Source organism: Equus caballus, chromosome 12 (genome assembly GCF_041296265.1).
Source record: "Equus caballus isolate H_3958 breed thoroughbred chromosome 12, TB-T2T, whole genome shotgun sequence".
Taxonomy (NCBI): domain Eukaryota; kingdom Metazoa; phylum Chordata; class Mammalia; order Perissodactyla; family Equidae; genus Equus; species Equus caballus.
Window position 1 is genome coordinate 17,504,863 of NC_091695.1, and position 23,115 is coordinate 17,527,977.

A 23,115-nucleotide genomic window follows, 5' to 3' on the forward strand; every position below is an offset into this window, starting at 1 on the left:
TAGATCGCTTTTGGCTGTTTTAGGTCTTCACATAAACGGAATCATAAAAATTCCTTTTTTTTTTTTTTTTTTTGCATTTGACATTTCTGCTCAGGAAACTGGTTTTGAGATTCAGCCATGTTATTGCATGTGTTAGTAGTTTGTTCCTTTTTATTGCTGAGTAACATTTTATTATATGAATATTTTGAAACTTGTGTAAATATGTACCTATTGGTGAACTTTTGAGTTGTTTCCAGTTTGTGGCTTTTATGAATAATATTGCCACGTGTATGTGTGTAAGCAAGTCTTGAGTAGACATATTTGCATTTCTCTTGGGCAAATACATAGCAGTGGAATTGTTGTAAAATATTGCTAAATGGTTATTTAAAGTGGTGGTATCACTGTCCATTCCCATCAGCAATGTATGAGAGTTCTGGTTGGTCAACATTTTTGGCAGCACTTGATATTGTCAACTTTTATGTTTTAGCCATCTTAGCGAGTATATAGTGGTACCTCATTGTGATATTAATTGGTATTTCTTTAATGGCTCATGGTTTTAAAGTCTTTTCAGGTGCTTATTGGCCATTTTTGGATGATTTTTAAATATTGCTTCTCATACGTTTTCCAGTTTTATGTTCTTAAAGGATTAGCAATAACAATAGCTAGTTGTTCTTCCAAGTCTGAAAATGGCAAAAAAGTTGAAGATATTGCTAGTTAAAACATTTTAGGAGCAAGTACTGATATGCTCTCGAAACAAAATGAAATTGCACAGCTTTTTCTTCATTTTATTTTTTGTAAACTAATACGTGATAAAAAGGCTCACTGCTGAAGAAGGAAGGCCTTTCTCTTCTTCATACCTCAAACTAGCATTGAGTTAATCTCTTAGATACTTAATTGTGCGCATAAGAGAAATCTCTATGATGTATACTTTGTTCACAGGGTACAAAATACTTTCACACTGTAGTTGGTTTGGAAGTTTGGAAAGGGCCTGGAGGACCAATGGCAGGTGGGAGGAAGTGTGGAGAGGTAAGCAATTGGGCAAAGAAAGACTTTTCTTAGTTTCTGGTCCATGTGAGAATCAGAAAGAAGAGGAGCTCGTTTTGAACTGGAAAGGAAAACACTTCCTGTTTGCTGGTTTTTATTGGTGCTGTTCAGCCTGGAAGTGGGTGGGGTGGGCGAGCTACGCTAGGCCTGAGGGCAGGATTGACTTCCAGCTGAGAGCTAAGTCCTCAGAGAAGCAGGAAGGATGTAGAGGAGTAGGGAGAGAGGGACCAGGAATGAAGAACCATCAGTGGCCAGGATCTGTTACTATGGTAACAGTAACGTGAGAACCACTCACATATACACAAGTTGGTGTGTTATAATTCATGCCAGAATACATGCAAGATCAAATGTTTGATTTCTTTGAGGTGGAGCTACAGAAGCGAGTTTGGGCTGGAGGTGTGGGGCTTGCTGTGTCCTCCACTGAAGCATCTGAGCTGGTCTGCGTTTCTCATCAAGTAGGCCCCACTCTTCCCATTAGGCCTTACAGAAAGCCTCTGGGGCAGAACAAGGCCAAGGAAGAGGATTGAAAGGAAACCAGAAGTGATACCACACCTCTTAATCTCAAGTTCGCGTGCCCGATGCACAGCAAGCCAAACACTGAGACATTGGTGTTTGTAGATGGAGACAGATTTTATTCGAATTGGCCAAAATGAGAAGGTGGGAAAGCCCCTGGACAATCTGACTTCCGCAATTCCATGGCTGCTGAGTGCATTCTCCTTCTTCTACAAAACGAACTCACCAATCTTCGAGACCCCTGAGTCACCCCCTCAAGTTAAACAGGAAACGGCAAATTGGTTTAATATCTACAGTGACCCTCAGGTACCCAGCTTCGGCCCAGTCCACTGCCTCGGGTTTAAAATTCCCAGTTTTTGGAGGACGGAACAGCTCTCTGCACAGGCCTCCTGGGGTCAGTGGACACTGTTTGTGCCTATTCTGGTCACATCATTCAGGTTCTCAGAACTGACTTTTGGGCTTCTTCCCCAGTAGAGCGGGGACTTCCAGTCGGTGATAAGACTGCAGAACTAACAGAACTGACAGTATTTCCGTCCTTGCTGCTGGTGTCAGAGGGAAGGCTCACTGCGTCTGCGCTGTGGGGCTGTGGCTGGATAGATGAAGGTGGCGTAGCTCAGACTGGAGTCAGCTTTGTGGTTTCTGTGATGTTTGCTGGATAGGGGCCCAGGCTTCTGGGGACGTGGGGATCAGAGTAGCCCGCCTAGGGCTGGGGTCCCGTGCGAGGAGGTGTGGTGCTAGGGCCCTGTGAACATTGATGTTGCCATTAGCTTACTTGGCCATCTTGGGGGTTGCCTCAGGCAAATTCTAAACTCAGGGTCTGCAGTGTTTGGATGGCAGTGAATGCCCTTCTGTGCATTCTTGGCTGTGCCTGTGGTGCTCAGGGACCCTTCATACCCCTCGCACTGCTGGAAGAGAGGGTAGAGCTCTCTGGGTTTAATGTGCACAGGGAGGGGCTGACTAACAGTGCCTCTGTTCCTCCTCTTCCGCCTGTCTTAGGGCCTCAGGGGGCTTTCTGTGGGGGCGAGGGGGAGCGAGGGTGGGAGGTGGTCAGGGAGTGTGGCCGGGAGGTACTGGGAACCTGCTGCCTTTGTCTTTTCCTTACTGACCGTTGTTATATCTTCTATAGATATATCTTGTTATTGAGTTGCAGGGATTTATATATTCTGAATATGTCGTTATAAATTATAAATTTATTTTTTCTCAGCATGTAGGTTCTTTTCATTTTCTTATTAGTTTCTATGAAGTCGAGTTTTTTAACATTGGTGCAGTTCATTGTACCACTTTTTTTTTTTTACGGTTAATGCTTTAACAAATTTTTGAAACTTAATTTGCAAAAGCTTTTTTCCTGTGTTTTCTTCTAAAATGTTTTATCATTTTAGTTTTTACATTTACGTCTGTAATTTATGTGGAGTCTGTTTTTGTGTGTGCTCTGAGGTGGAAGAGTTCAGGTTTACGTGAAATAAATGACCCTTGTGTTATAGTTCATCTTTACTTCTGGATGCACCAGAACTTAACCATCCTACTGTTGGTAAACTATTTGGTTATCTTTTTATGTGTTTATGGACCTTTGAGATTTTTTTTGTGAAATTTACGTTTGTTTCTCTTGTTTGTTTTTTCTTTTGGGTGGTGTTACCTTTTCCTTTTTGATTTGAAGGAGTTCTTTAGTCTACAGATAATTTTTATTTTCTACTTAGCTATTTTGAAAATATCTTTTCCCATTTTCAGGGTGTCTTTTTACTCCCTTTATGCTATTCTTTCATGAATAGAAGTTCATTTCAATTTAGTCTCATATGTGATTAGTTTTGTTTATTATTTGAACTTCCATACTCTTTCATTAAGATGGTCTCTCTCTCTCTCTCTTTTTTTTTTTTTGGTGAGGAAGATTGGCCCTGAGCTAACATATGTTGCCAATCTTCCTCTTTTTGCTTGAGGAAGATTGTTGCTGAGCTAACGTCTGTGCCAATCTTCTGTTTTGTCTGTGGAATGCTGCCACAGCCTGGCTTGATGAATGGGGTGTGGGTCCATGCTTGGGATTCGAACCACTGAACTGCAGGCCACCAAAGCAGAGTGCTGAACTTAACCACTATGCCACCTGGTGGCCCCAAGATACTCTCTTTTATTGTCCTCTAGTCTTTTTCTTGTTTTGCCTTCAGTATTTGTCTTATTCCACTTGGATTTGAAGTTTGGGCATATTGTTTGCATAGGTGTCCAAATTCATGATTGGAGAACCAGCAACTGTATTGAAAAATTTCTCCTCCTCCTCATTAATGCTCCACCTGATGACAATATTTTTTATCCTTGAATTGGGACTTTTTAAAATAGGTCTCAGGGACTCTCCCTTGAATTAAAGTATTTTTCATTATAGTTTTACTGAAGTGTGCGTAAACGTAAACGAGGCATAAATTTATTATGTTTTATTATATAGCTCTTATGCACCAAGACCAAAACCCAACTAATAACTTAGATATAACCAAAACTAAAAAATTAGTAAAATTTGGAAGAATAAGGTTAACTTAATTTTAACAGAATGGTAGTGTTTTACAGAAGCTAATTTGGCACTTCCAACTTCAGCCAAGGAAATTAATACATGTGCATCAGGATATTCTTGTAATAGTTATTGTTAAAGTTTGGGAGTAGATTTTATTGCCGTTGTCATCCACTTTACGTCTTTGACTCTGGTACTCAGTTGACAGCCATTGTCTTAGAGTGGGGTTCTCAGCCTTTTTGTTGTAGTTTTCACAGATGTGCCTTCAGGTTTGATCATAGTTTAAAACTTTTTTTAATTTTTTGCTATACCTCAGTATAGTAGTCCCATTTTATCCGCAGTTTTGCTTTCCATTGTTTCAGTTATCCACGGTCAACTGTGGTCCAAAAGTATTAAGTGGAAAATTCCAGAAATAAACAATTCATGTTTTAAATTGTGCATCATTCTGAATAGCCTGATGAAGTCTCACTCCATTTCACCTGAGATGTGAGTCATTCCTTTGTCCAGCATATCCACACCGTATATGCTACCCACCTCTAGTCACTTAGTAGCTGTGGGTTATCAGATTGATGGTTGTGGTATCACAGTCCTTGTTTTCAAGTAACCATGATTTTACTTAATAATGGCCCCAAAGCGCAAGAGTAGTGAGGATGCAATTCGGATATGCCAAAGGGAAGCTTTAAGTGAAAAGGTAAAACTTCTCAACTTAAGAAAAGAAAAAAATCTTATGCTGAGGTTGTTAAGATCTTGGGTGACTTTTATTATGCCATATTGTTATAATTGTTCTATTTTATTATTATTGTTAATCTCTTACTGTGCCTAATTTATAAATTAAGCTTTATTATAGGTATGTATGTATAGAAAAAAACCAGTATATATATGATTTGCTACTCTCTGTGGTTTCAGGCATCCACTGGGGGTCTTGGAACGTATCTCTCACAGGGAAGGGGAGACTACTGTAAATGTGCTGTAATTATTGCTGTATCTCTCAAGCAGAATGTTGAACTGAACAGGTTGTGTGGTTTAGTGTAGAGTGGGATACAGATGATCCTCAACTTACTATGTTTCTACTTAGGATTTTTCGACTTTCATTGGTGTGAAATTGATAATGCATTCAGTAGAAACTGTGCTTTGAATTTTGAATTTTGATCTTTTCCCAGGCTAGCGGTATGTGGTACACTCCTCTGTTGTGACGTTGGGCAGCGGCAGCGAGCCACAGCTCCCAGTCAGCCACGCGATCACGAGGCTGATAACACTTACAACAGTCCTGAACCCATAAACCGTTATGTGTTTCGCTTTCAGTACGATACTCAATAAATTACACGAGATATTCAGCACTTTGTTATTAAACAGGATTTGTGTTAGAGGATTTTGCCCAACTGTACACTAATGTGTACTATTTAGTCCTTTTTTCTGGTCACTGTTACAAGGCTCCTGTAACTCTTGAAATTTACTGTCTTTTGTATGCTAATGAGAAAACTTCTGGTTGGAGGACAAGATAGCTTCAGGAGAGGGGCTGGACCTCAGAAAAACCAACCACTGTGATTAGAGGGTTAGAACTTTCAGCCGGTTCCCCAGTCCAGGGAGGGGAGAGGGGCTGGAGATTGAGTTCAGTCACCAGTGGCCAATAATTTCCATCAATTGTGCCTACATAATGAAATCTCTGGTGCTTTATATACTTTTAATAAGTGCATAGTAAATGAGAGTTCTAGGATAGAACTTTGCAGGTATGGTTAACTTTTTTCCTTCCTAATTTTTTCTGATGTTTAGTCTCCTAAGAATACAGAATTACATCATGAATATATTGTTAGAATACAAAAATTGCTTGTAAGGAAGTTAGATCAGTAAGGGTCCAGTTAGGACACGGAAAACACACAATAATTTGGACAGGGAAAGTTTAATACGATTCACTAGTAACGGTGATTGGCTACTAAAGACTGAAAACTCTAGAGAAGAAAAGGAGGAGTAAGTTTTGGAGAGGTCCTCCACGAGCCCTGAGGCTCAGATTCAGGTTTTGTTGGAGAGGTTGTGATTGAAGCCCACTGGATAGCGGGCAAGTTTGCTGAGGTGCTGGAGGTGGGGACACTTCTGCCAGTAGCTGTTTTATGGGTCCAGGAAAGAAAGTGGTATAGAGCATATGCTTTTTTACACCTAGCATTTTATCTAGATGAATGGAGTTTCTGATAGTCTGGAGGGTGTGTTATGTGTGTAATTAGTATGACCAAAAACTATATTTGCTGTAAGGAATTGTTTGTGACAGATGTAGCTGCTAGGAATCGTATAGTGTTGTAGTTTATTTTGTTTTATTAGTAGAGGGATTTTATTTTTGGACTGTAAGTTAATTATGAAAATTTAAGTATGGAAACTAGAGATATGTAAAGATTTAATTGGACAAGAGAGATATAGTAGGAATCAGTCAGATTATTAGCATCAAAAACAAGTTAAATGTATTTTGTCTAAACTGCTGATGTCATAGTTCAAGGATGTCATTTGATTCACAAAAGTTTTTTTTACCCACATGTTTTCCAGAATATAGGCGCTCTAATTTAAAAGCACACTGTTCCAAAAGCTTTTACAAATTGGGTTTTTGAAACTCAAAATGCATGTTCCCATAGAAACCATGTTTCATCATGTTGGGTTCTTATTTGGCCTGGAAATGTGTGTAACTCTGTATGGACTTAGCTTATAGTGCAGTGAAACAATATTTTTTGCATGTAGAGTTTCTACTTATGATGCATTCTTTTGTCTACTAGTTAATAGGGATGGGGGATTCTCTTAGGGGCATGGACATTATGTGGATGTTAGATTGGTTGAAGGGTTGAGGTGGCAGGTGGGGTATGAACTCTGAGGTGAGGAAGGATGGAAACAAACATTTACTGAGGACCAACTATGTCCATTGCTCTTTGCTGCCTGCTTCCCGTAAAGCATCTCGTTTCTTTACTTTTCTTCCTTTTTCTTTTTTTTGGATTATGTGAATGCTTAAAGATTGTTTGTAGCTCTGGGATTCTGTAAAAAGGTAGGAAAAGGTTTTTTAAATTCAGAAATTCTGGCATTTCTAAGTCTAAATGTAAATAGTGAAGTATAAAAAAGCATATCTTGGGGCTGGCTCCGTGGCCGAGTGGTTAAGTTTGGGTGCTCCGCTGCGGCAGCCCAGGGTTCAGATCCTGGGCGCAGACATGGCACCGCTCGTCAGGCCACATTGAGGCCCCGTCCCACATCCCACAACTAGAAGGACATGCAACTAAGGTATACAACTATGTATGGAGGGTTTGGGAAGATAAAGCAAAGCAGGAAAAAAAAAAAAAGAAGATTGGCAACAGTTGTTAGCTCAGGTGCCAATCTTAAAAAAAAAACAAAAAACTACCTGCTTCATTTATATAAAAAAAAGAGCACATCTTCAGATTTTTACACCCAGAGTGATATATGATTAATTTACTTTAACACTGACGTGCTGTTAACCCAAAAAGGTTGAGATAAACCTTGGCTCTGTTCCAGTAGGAAGTACAAGGTACCCCAGCCATTCATGAGATAGCTCTTTGGGGTATTTGCAGTGGAGAATTTCAATAATATTGTCCTGTACACTCACCTTCAAGCAGGATTGACAGGACCAGAACTAAGAAAGGAAGCCTTCTGGGAAATTCTAGATAGACTGTAGGAGAGTGTAGAAAGTTTGTTTGGTAAGTGGGCCTGATTTAGGTATGCCTCTTGTTCCTGTCTCCAGTAATTAGTACCTCTTTCTTGTGGATGAGTTCAAGCCCTGTGATCTGACTTAGTCCACTTACCCGCTGCAAACTCTGCTATGTTCATTTATTCAGTCAATATTTATTGAGTGCCTACCACATGCCAGCACTGGTACTAGTTGCCAGGACTACAGTGATGAGTGAAATAGACAGACTGTGCTCCGTTTGGACTTAGAATCTGGTGATTAACCGTAGTATATTATTATAATGTGGTGAGTGCCAGGAGAACCTCTAATCTTCACAGAAGGCAACTGAATATACACCGATCTTTGAATCAGGAAGCAGAGTGGTATTTTGTAGACCCTGAATAAAAGTTAGAGGGAAGAGGAAGATGGGAAAGTAGTGCAAGGTGAGGCTAGAGAGAGCCGCAGCCTGCAGACAGCCCGTGAGGCCATGATAAGGATTGTACTGCAGGAAAATTCTCAGAGAGTTCACGGAATATTACATGTGAAGGGAAATGAAAGATCATGTTGTCCTCCTTAAAATGAGAGATAAAAATAAAAGACAAGGCTCGGCAAATAAAAGTTTTTTGTTTTTGTTTTTTGCTTATAGCTTTTAGCTGGCCAGGGGCAGGTTTGGGGCTTACGAAGAGCTATTTGAAGGACACGTGTACTAGGAATTATCTGTCAACGAAGTTTGGGGGTTTCTTGTTATGGTGAGATAATACGAACTAGGGCAGTTTAGTGTTATCAGATAGATGCAGAAGGTATTTGTGGAAACAGATGTGCCTATGGTTATGTACTTTAAAGGCAGTGGTGTTATTAATCCTTTCATTGATAGGTAACTTTGACCTGCTTACCACTCAGTGCCGGAAATACTTTAGTCTTTAGTGCATATGATTCGAAGTTTAAGAATGCCTTGGGATTGTCTATCTCATTGGGGTTTTTTCCTTTTTTCTAAGAGAATTTGGAAGTTTTTTTAGAGGTCATTCTAAGAGTTGCCTTTTTTTCCCCTGAAGAGGGAGACTTTGACTTTGTTTCTTTTGCGCTAAACCAAGTTTTATTTATATTTGGAAATGCAGTTAAAGGAACCAATGACTGACTTATGAGGCATTCACCCCTTAACACAGAAAGCTTTCCTGCCTTCTAGTCAGCAGTGCGCCAGTCTTCTCGTACCGCTATCTAAGTGTTTTACATCAACATGGTAGGAGATTTTTCCACCGCTTACATTTTTTACTGCATCTTTAATCTTCAAAATCAGGTACCGTAGAGGAGAGAAAATATGGAAAGGACATGGGCTGTGGGATCTGAAAACCCTGTTTTCATTCCTGTCTCTGCACTTGTTCATCTCTTGAAGCCCGTTAGCTATAAAATGAGAGGAACTTCCTAGAGGGTGTGTGTGTGCATGTGCACATTTGCATGTGTCAAATGAGATTGTATGCTGGGAACACTTAAAGCAGAGTCTGGCATACAGCAAGAGCATAATTGCTTATCTTTTTCCTTGGCCTAAACCAGTGATCCCCTTTTTTTGATCCTCAAAAAGTTATACCGATGTTAAATATTCTGCAGTCTTTACTGAAACAGATTTAAAACAGACCCAACATTAAGTAGGGTCAACTGAGGGAGGAAAGAATTTCAATGAAACCCTCTGATCTTTAATTTATATTGAAATTACTGATGTCTCCTTCTCCCTGGAGTGTATACTACTGTCTTTTCCACAGAGTAGGCACTTAAGGATGTCATCATGTAGTAAAAATTACATTGAAGAAGGAATCTGAAGGTCTGTAGGTAGTCTTGGCTTGTTCCTTATTGATTTTTGTGGTATTTGCAAGCCACTGAATCTCTTTGAACATTGTGCCTTGCCCTTCTTGGTCGAGCAGTGTGTTAAACAAAAAATTCAGCTCAGGGGGCTGGCCTGGTGGTGCAGCAGTTAAGTTCACGTGCTCGGCTTCGGCGGCCTGGGGTTTGCTGGTTTGGATCCTGGGCACAGACCTACACACCGCTTGCTCATCAAACCGTGCTGTGGCAGGCATCCCACATATAAAGTAGAGGAAGATGGACACAGGTGTTAGCTCAGGGCCAGTCTTCCTCAGCAAAAAACAGGAGGATTGGTGGTAGATGTTAGCTCACGGCTAATCTTCCTCAAAAAAGAAAACAAGGAAAAGAAATTCAGCTCAGTCGATTTAAAAAGTCAAATTGACTTTATTGAGCAATTTATTATTGGGCCATAGTTCTTAGCCATAAAATAAATAGGTGTGCCAGGAGGTGGCATGCTTGACTCTTCAGAATTTAAAGATCCCGTTAGCTAAGACTTTGGGTTTTTTGGAGCCAAATTAATGTGTAAAAAGAGTGTGCTGCTGGGTTGAGTATTGTGTGTGTTTTACAGTATACCTCGTTGCATGGAAGTTTTCTTGAGGTTGGCAGGTGGCCTGGTGTCAATCTAACCTGTTCCGTGACCACCTTCTCCTGACAGGAGTCTTTGAGTTAGGTGATGCACTCTCTAACAGCCTTTAAATACTTGATCTGTGCCCATGATTTTTGTGATTTTTTGACTTCAGAGATTCCCGTTAGCCTTTGTCTACATGAAACAAGACAGACAGGTGCACCTTAATGTATCGGCAGTAACCAAGAGATGTTACTGTTCCTGGCCAAGAAAAGGCCCTGAGTGCAAAACCAGCAGTTCCCAACATTGGAACCTGAGACTGGGGAACGACTGAACCAACAGACCTCAACAAATGGGGACTGTGGACTGATTCCAAAAAAATGGGGAAGTGCACTTGCTGCTGGCAGTTCCCACCGTGGAATCTGGGGAAGGATCCCAAACAAATGGGGACTGCAGACTCAACCACCAGCAGTTCCCAACCCGGAATCTGGAAACATAACCAAGGGCTAGACTTTCCAATCAAATAGGGCATTGTGGTCCAAACTGCTAGCAGCTCCCAACGTGGAACTAGTGATTCTAGACAAATGGGGAACTAACTGGAAAGCCAGTTAGATTGGGAGCTCAGTGCAAAGAGAGCCGAGCTCAGAACCCAGAGGGAACTTACCCACAGCCCTTGGAAATGGTGAGAAAGACAGTGAACTCAAAAACGGGTTTGCAACTACCATGCCTGTGTTTCTTGTTGTCCCTGAATGCCACTGGAAGTCTCCTTTAGTTCTGCTGCTGCCACCAAATCTTCTAAACAACAAAAAATTCAACTGAGTAAATTTGAAAGAGCAAATTGGCTTTATTGAACGATTCATGAATCAGGCAGCATCCTGTCTACCAAATAGAAAGGAGCTTCATAGAGTTGCAGAAAAGAAATGATTTTAAAGGCAGAGAGGGAGGGGACAAAAGGCAATTATTACCAAAGAATGCATTGTTTTAGGCAAGGTTGCCCTCCTAAGGGGAATGGAAGTGGTCTATCAGTGGATAACCCACTAGGGCTGACCAGGAAATTCTGTGTTGACTGGTCCAAGGTTACATTCCTGGGGAGTTGAAACTGCAAATTAGGTTAGGTATTAAGTCTTGGTTTTCTGACTGTGGGGCCTTAACATTAGTGACTCCATTTTGGGCCTGCTGTCTCCTTATTTATTTAGGAAGATTGGCCCTGAGCTGACATCTGTTGCCAACTTTCATTTTCTCCCCAAAGCCCCAGTAGTACACAGTTGTATATCCTAGTTGTAAGTCACTCTAGCTCTTCTGTGTGGGTTGCTGCCACAACATGGCTTGATGAGCCATGCTAAGTCCATGCCCAGAATCTGAAGCTGCGAACCCGAGGCCGCTGAAGCAGAGCAAGTGAAATTAACCATTCGGCCACAAGGCTGGCCCCTGCTGCCTTCTTTTTAACAAGTGTGAATATGTTGCACTCACCTCCTTATGCTTATTAGATATGAAATCTGTACAAGGAAGACCTCAGAGCTCAGAAGAGGAGCTCTAGACATGCAAGTGGGTTGGATCCACCTTGGATCCCAAATTGCTTGTCAAGGAGGAGAGAATCATATGCAAGACATTTTCAGTTGAGGATCAGGGTGTAGCACAGACCAGAAGTTTGGTAAATAGGAAAATGCAAACCTTGAAAGAAAGACCAGGGTCTTAATCACAACAGAAATAACAGCAATAAAAACACATGATTACGGGAAATGAAGGAGCAGGTTTTCAAAGACAGGAGAAGCACAGCTGTAAGATGCCAATAACAAAGGGGAAAACCTTACAAATGAGGTGGTTCTTCTGCCATAAACTGAGAATTTTTCTCATAGGTCACCTCTTTCGATTTCTCTCCCATTTCTTGGTAACTTAGCTGAGAAAGTTCTTTCACCTTCTCTCCTTCCTGCTCAGCCTTCTTTGGCACCTTAATCCTTTTTCTCTTCATTGTTTCATTTTCAGTCAAAATTCATGCGGTCATAAAACTATGCTAGAGATACATCTGGATTATTTTTTTTCCTAGGTTTTAGCTGACTTAATCGTGAAAGATGATAAAATACCAAACCATAACAAAATTTCAAAGATGTTGCTTTTCTTGATAAAATACTCAATGTTCTTATTGCACTCTGTATCGGTCAACTAACATCATAACAGCTCACTGCAAAAGTTGGTGACATACCAAAATATTATCATCACGTTCACAGATTTGTGGGTTGATTGGAGTGGCTCTTCTCTACTAGCGCCTCATTCTTCTGGGGCAAGTGGGCTTCCCAGGTCATGTTCTTCTTAAGGAAGAAGATGAAGAGGGCAAGCCCAACCATGTAAGCACATTTCATGTTTGCTTGCATGCTGTCTGCTATTATGTCATTGGTCAAAGTGTGTCACATGGTCAAGCTCCTCAATGCAGCAAGGAAATATATGGTATCTCTAGTGAGAGAAAGGGAAAAGTTGCAAAAGGTGTGAGAGCAGAGATGGGAGAATTGGGAGTCTAACACAGGCCCTGTAATGTTTTCTGGGTTTTACATTTGTATTTACATTTCATCTTGTCATTAATGTATATGTATACTATTTTGTATCCTACCACTTCAGCTTAATGCGATTTTGTAAAGATAACCTTCTATATAGATTCACTACTTAAAAATCTACAGTTGTTTGGATTTGTCCATCTGTATCAAAATCATTTGAGATGCTTATTAAAAATACAGATTTATTAGCCTTAACTCACACCCTCCTGGAATCACAGTCTCTGGGGTGGGGCCGGGGAATCATCATTATTAGAAAACTCATCAGGTCATTCTTCTGTACATTAAAGTTTAGAATGTCTTCCTTAGTGGAAGGACATTTGCATCTTTTTTCATTTTTCCAGCATTATAAATAATGGCCAGCGACGTTTGTACAAATGAGTAATTTCTTTGGGGTATTCAATAGTCTTTCCCGATGCAGGATTGAATAATTCGCAGTTGAGGCAAATAATGCTCTGTGTAAAGGATGGAGTTTGGAGTGCTGGTGGTGGTGAAATTGCAAACAGGCTTATAAAATCTTTCAAGTATTTTATGTTCATTTCATCTTCAGAGTGGCTTTTTGCGTTGCTGAAAAATACATTTCCCAACCGCTTTTGCACTTATGAGTGGCCAGGAGGCTTTGTTGTGTTCAGTGAGGCTTTAGGTGGAAGTCGCCAGAAAGGGCTTGATAAAGAAGGCAGAATCATTTGGCAGGCACCTTTTGTCCTTTGCCCTTCCCTTTGTCCTACCTAGAACTTGGACAGGATGCTGGAGGAGGAGACATGGAGTGACAGACACTTGCTGAATGTCATATATAGGAATGTTTAGTGGGAAGACAGAAGGAGCTTAGATCCTTGATATCTTGTGGGCTGTCCTTATCAGATCTGGACTGCCCACCTCCTGTCTAATTATATTAGGAAAAGACACTGCAGTATGTTGAAGCTACTATTTAGATGGGACTCTGTTACATGTAGCTGAATATAATTTGTAACTTATATGTGTGGCTTTTGTAAAAGATATCTCGACTACGTTCTCTCAAACCTGACTTTCAAATTGCTTTTATTTCTTTCTTTCTTTCATTTCATTTTGTAATTTCTTTAGGACCCTTCACTTCTGAATGTATATACATTATGCATGTTTAAATTGTCAAGCATGTTTTGAGACGCACGTTTTACAATCCTGACATCAACAAATCTGTATGCATAACATTTTAAAACTTTATATTTTGAAGTAATTTCAAATTTAAAGTTGCGAAATTAGTACAGAGAACTTCCCATAACTTTTTTCCTGAACCATTTGAGAGTAAGTTGCAGACATCATGTCCCTTTACCCCCTTAAATACTTCAGGGTGTATTTCCTAAGAAAAAAGATATTTTCTTAAATAACTATAGTACATTATCAAGTTCAGGAATTTAATATTAATAAAATATCATTACTAAGCAGTCGGCACTCATCTTTCTCCAGTTGTCCGAACAATATCCTGTATTGCGTTTAGTTTGAGATGCAATGTGGTCTCCTGCAGTACATTTGGTTACCGTGCCTTTTTGGTCCCCTTTAATCTGGAAACTTGTCCTTTGTCTGTCATGATATAGACATTTTGAAGATAACACAATAATTATTTTGCGAAATGTTCCTCAGTTTGGATGTCTGATACTTCCTCAAGATTAGATTCAGGTTATGGTTTTTGGCAGGAAAACCACAGGTGATATTGTCTTCTTGGTGTATCATATCATATCAAGAGGCACACGCTGTCAGTCCCATTATTGGTAATATTAGCTCTGATCACTTGGTTGAGTTGGTATCTGTTAGATTTCTTCAGTATAAATTTACTTTTTCTCTCTTTATAATTTGTAGGAAGAATTTGAAACTGTGTAACTATACTGTTTCTCATTAAACTTTCACCCCATAAAATTCTTACTGAGATGACTGTTAAACATTTTCAAGAAAGATTTCTGCAGATCCTTTCATTCTAGTGACAACTTGTCTTCCAGATCATATCCCTTGAGCTTGCATTATGTCGTGGTGCTGTCTTACAGTTTTTGGGAACTTGTTTTGAGAAATACAGAGATGTAGGGAGGAACATGGTTCTTAATTAGGGAAGTTCAGGGAAGGGTTTGGTAGTGGGATGCTATCCCCCCAATAGAGTGTAATAGATTATATGGTATATAAACCAGTAGACTGTAAACAGATCTGAAGCAAATGGGGGCAAATGATCAATTCTGTTTAGGATCTTTTATGACGGATGGGAGCATGAGATGGTCCTCTTTTTCCTCAGACAGATCGTAGGATGCCAGTGATATAATATACTCACCTAGTGCATGGCCTGCCAAAAGCGTGTCTTTTTCACATATCCCAGGGGCCTGGATGCTGGCTGTCCATAGGGACAGGGAGAGATTACCAGAGCTGCCTCGATCTCCATCACTGGTCCCATGCCCTAGTTAAAGTAACCCAATGGATACTTGTTTTCCTTAGTTTCTCAGGCTTAGCCTCATGCTAACCACTCCTTTTCTTGTTGGGTGGCATAAATGAGGTGGTGAAGAATGGACCAGAAATTGTTAATTCAGTAAGACTTCTTCTTGGGAAGTAATGTAGAAGTTCCCTTTTGGAAACATGAAAATGAAATAAGGGCTCCCCACAGCATGGTTCCTTCTTCCTAAAAGAATGAAATTTGTTCAGTCTCTCTCAAGTTTGTTTGTTTGTTTTTTCTTTTTGAAGAAGATTAGCCCTGAGCTAACATCTGCTCCCAATCCTCTTTTTGCTGAGGAAGACTGGCCCTGAGCTAACATCTGTGCCCATCTTCCTCCACTTTATATGCGGGACGCCTACCACAGCATGGCTTGACAAGTAGTGCTATGTCTGCACATGGGATCCAAGCCAGTAAACCCCGGGCCGCCAAAGCAGAGTGTAGGAACTGAACTGCTGTGCCACCAGGCCTGCCCCTGTTTTTGTTTTTCTTTTTTACTCTAGTTTATTTTGTTTTCTGTTTGTTTGCCCAAAGGTCATTTATTTTCTTGTCCTTGTATATTTTCAGATTTCAGAGTGTAATGATTTTGGTTTTTCCTCTCTTCTAGCACCAGCAGACATTTTTGAATCAGCTGAGAGAAATTACTGGGATCAACGATGCCCAGATACTACAGCAAGCTTTGAAGGTATGGCCTCTGTTTTATGACCTACAGTTGTGTTACACCCTCATCTCTACTGCCTGCCATATTTGAAAGTTGAGTTCTTTAGTTATACTGTGTGGTAGTAGTAGAGATATAGGAAAGAACTTGTATAAAGTAAGAGCCTTAGCTAACATATACAGCAATTTTGAGCATGTTAGCTTCCAGCATACCTTGGAGTGACAGATGACTTCTCTCCATAGGAAACACTTTTCATGCAAAATAGGGGGATGTGAATCCAATTGCTAATGGCTGGTTTTACTCAAGAACTGTGATTTTAGAGTTTAAATAGGGGCAGAGGGTGCAGGAGAGTAGAGAGAGGAGGAGGAGGGAGAAATAGAAAATTAATAGAGAGTCAAAAGCTTACCTTTTTTCCTTCCAAGAAGGAGAAATAGAAACTGGCTAACATTCAAGTAATTTACCTTAAGAACATTCAACATCAAACTTTTGAGTATATGCAACAGATAAGATGCATCATTTTGTTGTGTCTTATGAAGTACTCTCATTTCCACACAGAGGCACTCACATGAGTTAAATCACATGGGTATGCACATGGAAAAGATCAAGCGAGTGAAAGATGTTCAAGAACTATATATATATATATATATATATATATATATATATATATATAGCTACAAAGGCTTGCAGTGAGAGCCTTTTTCCACTGTAGGCATACACACAGCTTCAATCCTTTGGCATTTGCTCCATGAGACAAAATTATATAATTTTTGATGTTGACACAAAAGTTCTTCATTTGTGTCTGGAAGCAATTTATCTTTTAGGTGAGTGTAATCATAATCCTCATAATAGTAGTGATAACAACTAGCACTTAGTAAGCACTTACAGTACTAGGTGCTATTCCTAATAACTCCATGGGGTATTATTTTCATCCCTTTTTAAAAGATGAGGAAACAGAGGTTAAAGTGACTTGATCAAGATCACACAGCTAGTATGTGGAGGAGTTTGAAATAGAAACCAAGTGGCCTGATCCCAGAGCATCACACTTAATTTCTGCTTTCACTAGAGGCTTTGCTTCGTTTTGGCCTCATCAGGACAGTGATGAAGCAGTACTGTTTAGAGCATTAATGCAGGGTTTATGAAGCCACTGTAAGCATTTAGGGAGGAAACAAATGTGTTGTATGTCAGTTTATATGATGATGTTTAGATGATTGCCAGTCCTTTCTTTTTTTTTTTTTTAAAGATTTTATTTTTCCTTTTTCTCCCCAAAGCCCCCCGGTACATAGTTGTGTATTTTTAGTTTTGGGTCCATCTAGTTGTGGCATGTGGGATGCTGCCTCAGCATGGCTTGATGAGCGGTGCCATGTCTGCGCCCAGGATCCGAACCAGCAAAACCCTGGGCTGCCAAAGTGCAGCACGCGAACTCAACCACTCGACCGGCCCCACTAGTCCTTTCTTTATTGTGATAAATATGACTAAATCATGTCTATTTTCAGAATGTACTTTTTCCATTCTGTGTCAGTGAGTGTGACACTACACTCGGTACCTTGTCAGGGCACTTTTCTTTTTCTTGACTTGGGAAACATGTAGAATATGTTTAATTAAATAAATGCAAAGAATTAATCAAATTAATTCTTGTCCACATTTCCTTTGAGGTAAGCTGTATGACCTTAGTTTTTTTTTTAACTTTCATTTCAGTTCTTAGTAGCTGGAAGTGAAAACAGTGTACTTAAACCTTAATTGTTGCCCGGTATAAATTTGTAAGAGGTTTATTAATGAGTTGAGTCTCTCAGTAAAATACTGATATGGAGTCTACTTTTGGGAACCACATGTCGTTGATTGATTTCAGCACTTTTATTTATTTTGAGCATCTATTTTTAGCTTCGCAAAGTAAGTGACCTTCTCGTTGTGTAAGTCCCTGTTGTAGTCAGCTAATTATTATATGAGGTAGTCTGTGAAGAGTACTTGGCACATGTTTTGGCACCTATTACTGCTCAGTAAATCTTAGCCGTTGTTATTGCAAGTTGTTTTACTATAGTTTACTTATCTAACTCTGGGATATGTTATACCTGTATTTTGGATGAGTCATTTGAGAATCTTACAGTGGTTGTGACAGATAACAAAGGTGAAAGCAGTGGTGCTTTTCCAACTGTACTCTTACTTTATCTCTTCAGCAGCTCCTAGAGTTGGAGTCGAGGTGGGTTGGGGACTTCATTCTTCTAGTTGTTCACTCCTCAAATCTTGGAATCATTCTAATCTTTCTCCTTCTATCACCCCCTACATTTAATATGATAGCAAATAATAGACTCTCTGCCCTTTCTCTCCTATAGTCTCAACACACAGCCAGAATGATCCTTTTAAAATGTAAGTCATACCTGGTCATTTCTAGGCAGAACCCTCAACTGGCTTCCTATTACACTCCTCTCGTATCCTAAAATTCTTAAGGCCTACACAATCTTAATGTGTTCTGGCCTTGTGTCACAGAGATAACTCCATTATTAATACCTGGATTTCCTAATGTTGTTTCAACTAGCTGTCATAGAGCTAGTGTTATATTTATTGTTAACTGGACAGAAAATATAGAGATATAACTGGGCAGGTCTCTTATTATTTTACTGTTTCAAAAATTCTTAGTTTTTTAGCAGCTACTTCCTTCTAAATTAACTTTAGAATTTTGTCCAGGTATGCTTTTGATGAGAACTACATAAAATTTATATTTAATTTGGGCAGGATTGTTATCTTGACAGTATTGAGTATTTCTGTCTAGGAGTTCTTTGTGTTTCTCCATACTGTCAAGCTTCAGAACATTTTGCTATTTTCTTCCTATAAGTCTTTGACATTTGCTTGTTAAGTTTGCCTTTAGGTATGTGTTCAGCACCCATTTTAAAGGGAATACCTTTTTTTGTTCTTATTTGCAGAAGCACTGTTTTAAATATTCATTTTTCATCCTTGTATATGGCAAGTTCCAGAAAACATGTTTTAGTTTGTTCATTTGTTTAGAAGTACAAGTTTGTGATTGGCTTTTGTTAAGCAGATATGAAAGTAATGGAAAATTGAGAAATTAGTTATAGAGTTGATTTTTACGTTATATTAGTAGTTTTAATTAATAGAGAAAGGAATTACCATTGATATAGTGTTCTTTGTTTATGATGAATTTATACTATAAAATCAGAATCACACAGAATGATTTTGAATCTGAAAATGATTTTTGCTTTGAGAATTAGTTGTTATGGAAAAGCTTACATAAATCATGTGAGAATGTACAGAGTTATTCCAAAATATTTGATGTTCTGTTCTTGATCTTTGAAGGATAGCAATGGAAACTTGGAGTTGGCAGTGGCTTTCCTCACTGCGAAGAATGCCAAGACCCCTCAGCAGGAGGAGACAACTTACTACCAAACCGCGCTTCCTGGCAGTGATAGATACATCAGTGTGGGAAGCCAAGCAGATGCGAGTAAGTTTACTTCTTTCTTAATAATTTGACAGGAATGTAATGAAACATTTTCCTTGGGGATATATTAATTTTGTTGAAGCAGAGGTAAAGGACAAAAAAAAAAGACTACTTTAACCTTGGTTCTTCTTAGTGTATTTGAAAGGAGCATGTTTTAATTAGCTGCATTATATTTTTTTCCAGATTGTATTTCATTGGTATATCCTTTCATAGAGCACCTCATGGAGTATTCATTGTTTTGAAATATGGAACAGCTACAGTGTTTCTCATTAAAGAAACAAAAATTTCTAGAATTTTAAATGGGCAAAATCATTTGTTTTATGAAGTGTTGGTAGAGGCTTAGTATTATTTTTGAAGATAAAGTAGTATTTTTAATTACTGATAGCTTTACCATTTAGTAGAATTTCCCTTCTTTCAATCCCTGCCCCTCCCCAAAATAAAGATTTTGGAGAAAGGTTTATTACCATGTAACAAAATAAGCACACATACATGCGCACACACAGGTACATATGGAAAATTTTATGGACTAATTTTTATTCATAACATGAATACTTTGTGCTTATATAGCACTGAGTTTTTCAAAATACATTCAGTTACCTCCATATCTCATTGTGGTGTAACTGTATTCTATAAAATGTAGGTATTTATTTTTATGCATTCTCAATCAGAGAAGTTTGATTACTAACTTGTATTGGAAGAGAATTTCTGATTTTGTTTATAGACTTTCTCAAAGTTAGGAAATAACCAGGAAGAACCCATTCACATAGATGTTTATAGCTATTAATTGGCATTAAATACTGTTTAATGTTGGTTGATTTCAAGTTTTCAGGATAATCTTAGTATTTTTGCTCTACAAATGATCTTATGTCGGCTAAGCCTGGAATACTCCTACTTCACACAGATAATAGGTGATAATCGGGAGAAGTTTTATGTGTGTAAGACAGACCCAGTTGCTGTGTCCAAGTTGAAGACACACTGTGGCTTGACTCCTGTCTGCATCTCTGACTTCGTTTTCTACTGTTTTGTTCTTTTCTCTTTACACTGTGATGACGCAGAATGGCTTGAAGTTCTCATCCACCCAGTGCTATTTAATTTCTTTTGTCTTTATGCTTGCTTTTCCTTCGAAGGAATCCCTTCTAGCCTTTACCCCCAGCCTAATTTCTTCTGGCGTTGTAGGATTTAGCTCAGGAGCTAATGGCTCTAGAATGTTTCCCCTGGCCTCTAGTTTGGACCAAGTGCTTTTCCAGCACCCAGAGCATACCTGTGTCTTAATGAGTACTGTTTTATTTTAAAATTATTTGCTTGTGCCTTTCTTGCTTACCAAACATGAAGCCTAACAGGGCAACAGACTATTGATGTTCCCATGATCATATTAGAATGTCATAGTTTCTCAAAAAGTGTTTGTTGAGTTATTTTTGATAATATGTGTAAAAACGCCATCCCCAGAGGCCCACCTCTGAAGACAATTTGGTGGACTGGACCGTCCTCAGGGCCACCTTGGGAAGCTTATACTGAAGATGGCAGGGCCACATGAGGAAAGGAGCCCTGTTCACCGTGTCACCCCAGGAGAGTCACTTCCACCCAGGAACACTTGGATTGAATGAGGACATATTGTCTCAACCAAAATCCATAAAATGTTAAGATTGCCAGTTCATATTGATGACTCTTGAGTTGTTTGGATTGGAATCCTGGTCTCTTAGTTCATACCTTTAGGGACACCCTTCAGTCTTTGCCCTTGCTTGTCCCCAGTGACCAACCAGAAGGACAGAGGGAGCCTCAGACTAGGAAGATTGGGGAGCTGTGTGGGCAGTCCCAGGTGTCCCTGCACAGAAGGAAACTTGAAAACAGGAGGAGAGTGGGCCTCACCCAGGGATGGCCCCCACCACTTGTTCTTGTGCACAGAAAGGGACATGGCCTGGCCCTGCTTTGTCCCCTAGGTGTGCTGTAGGGCCAGGTGGGCCTCGACTGGCAGAGCCAGGCTGCCATCAGCCCTGTGGACCTCCCCCAGTGCCTGGAGAAGTGAGACCCCTTCTACTTTCAGAGCTCACTTAGGGGTCTGTTTCCTAGACCCTAGCTGGCCTCCCCTCCCCCAACCAACTGACACACCCTGGTTCCAGCCACCTGTTTACTTTGGAGATGGAACACTCCTCAGGGTTCCGAGCGGTCAGTTGTGGCCCACAGGGCACTGGCACTCAGAGGCACAGCTGCGGAGCTCTCCCCAGCCATGGAGGGCCTGCTGCCTGCCATCGCGTCCACTTTCCAGCTGATCCTGGGGCACCTGTGGTGTGCTCTGCTGGTGATTTCGGACAGCTTGAGCCAGGGTCCAGGTCTCCCTGCGTTCCACTGGGAGGTCCTGGTATGTACTGTGGTGGTGGCTTTGATAGTCAAGACAGGACATATTTTCAGAAGAGGGAAGTCTCCAGGTGAAAGGTGTTCTGCCTTCGGTGAAGTCAGTGGAGAATGTGGGGAGAATACCGGATCTGAGAACCGAGCCGTGGAAGCCCTTCAGTGCCCTCGGGTGGAGGCCAGTCCTCTCCCCTTACAAACCTTGTGCTTGGCAGCGATGAATACAATCCTGAGCACATCAGCACTTCAGGACACTGTCGACCTTCTGGAAAAGGCTTTGAAGAGCCTGCCTGTTAAAGTCTCCAAAGCAACTGATGAAGAGGAACATCAGGAAAGAGCCAGATGGTTGCAGCAACAAAAGCAAATTGAGGAAGAGCTTCCAGGAGAAATCCTCTCCCTCCAAACCGAGGAAGCAACTTTGCAGCACGAAAACACCAAGCTTGAAGGTGAGATTCAGCAGCTGAAGCTCAAACTTCAAAATCTGCATGAGCTACATGATGAAGAAGTTGGGCCACTTTACATAAAATTCTTTGAGGAGGAAAGGGTCTGCTCCGAGTTGAAGAAGAAGCTCCTCAACGTGTGCTGGGAGATGAACTCCACGTACCAGCTTCGCAACCTCTACAAGAAGATGGCTGAAGACCTGGCCCAAGAAGTGAAGACGTGCACTTCCTACTATCACAAGGAGAACCTCTTCCAGATGCAAAGAGCCAAAGAAAGCTGGAGGGCAGCCGTGTTGGCGGAGAGAAAGCTCGAGGAGCTAAGAAGACAAAACGAGCACAACAGGCAAAGGCTGGCCATGTTGGAGGCCTCGTTCCAGCCTTTGCCAAGAGGCAATTTTCCTCCAGCTGCTCCTCCCACGGTCCCCAGAGGCCCAGAAGTGTGGGGGATCCCCTGGGCCGGTAGGACCCCCCCAGGAAGGAGGATGGCCCTGCCATGAGGCCTCAGGGGCCTGGGGTCACCTGCAGATTGGACTCAGCATCCACAGCAGCTGGGCCTTCAGCACCCCAGCCACAGCAGGACATCTGCACGGGTGTTCTCTTTTCAAAGGAATTTTGATTTTTTCTGTTTTTAGTTTAGCTCCTATTACTTACTTAATTATTCTTATTCAACTAGATAAAGCATTCTAATGTGTAAGGTATTTTTTCAAATAAAGTTTCATTTAATACATTGCTTATCAATTGCATTCTCTGTCCTTGGACCCTCTAGAATAAGACAGTATAAGGATTGAGTTTAGATTTAAATGAAAGGTCACTATTCATTAAGCCATCATTAGAGTAGGACATAGAGATGTAGAAAACAATAAAGACTGTTTCTGTGTGCTCTGAGCCGTTATTAGGAATCTGTGAAGTGACAATATTTGCCTGAATGAATTAGATTGTTAGTAAAAACCAATGGAAATGCAGGAAAAAAAAAGAGACTTCAACATACTCCCGTTGACATTTCATAATGTTTTGATTTATTCCTAAATTTATAGATTAATTTAGAGGGTAATTTTAGATAATTTGCACTCTGTTTTTTGTTCTGTAATTTTTTAAATCTTTGTTGTATTGTTTAAGATAGTGTTTCTTGCCAAAACATTTCTCAATGTTTTGCA

The 23,115-nt window shown here is 40.3% G+C and overlaps 1 protein-coding gene across 26 annotated transcripts in view; it reads left to right on the forward strand.

Annotated features, from left to right (window-relative positions):
• Window positions 1-23,115, forward strand: part of LOC138916635 (ubiquitin carboxyl-terminal hydrolase 25-like) — a 156,186-nt gene that overhangs the window by 11,681 nt on the left and 121,390 nt on the right. For 16 of the 26 annotated variants that reach the window (XR_011423938.1, XR_011423937.1, XR_011423936.1 and 13 more), the window contains exons 2-3: window positions 15,677-15,754; window positions 19,034-19,178. Coding sequence is in view for 20 of the 26 variants with exons in the window: in XM_070229602.1 (XP_070085703.1) it covers window positions 15,677-15,754; window positions 19,034-19,178 (223 nt within the window). In the remaining 6 variants the exon portion in view is untranslated. Of the gene's footprint in view, window positions 1-15,676; window positions 15,755-19,033; window positions 19,179-19,358; window positions 19,476-20,621; window positions 22,689-23,115 lie in introns of those variants that run through there. The other 10 variants (XR_011423933.1, XM_070229598.1, XM_070229601.1 and 7 more) reach the window with 4 other exon arrangements.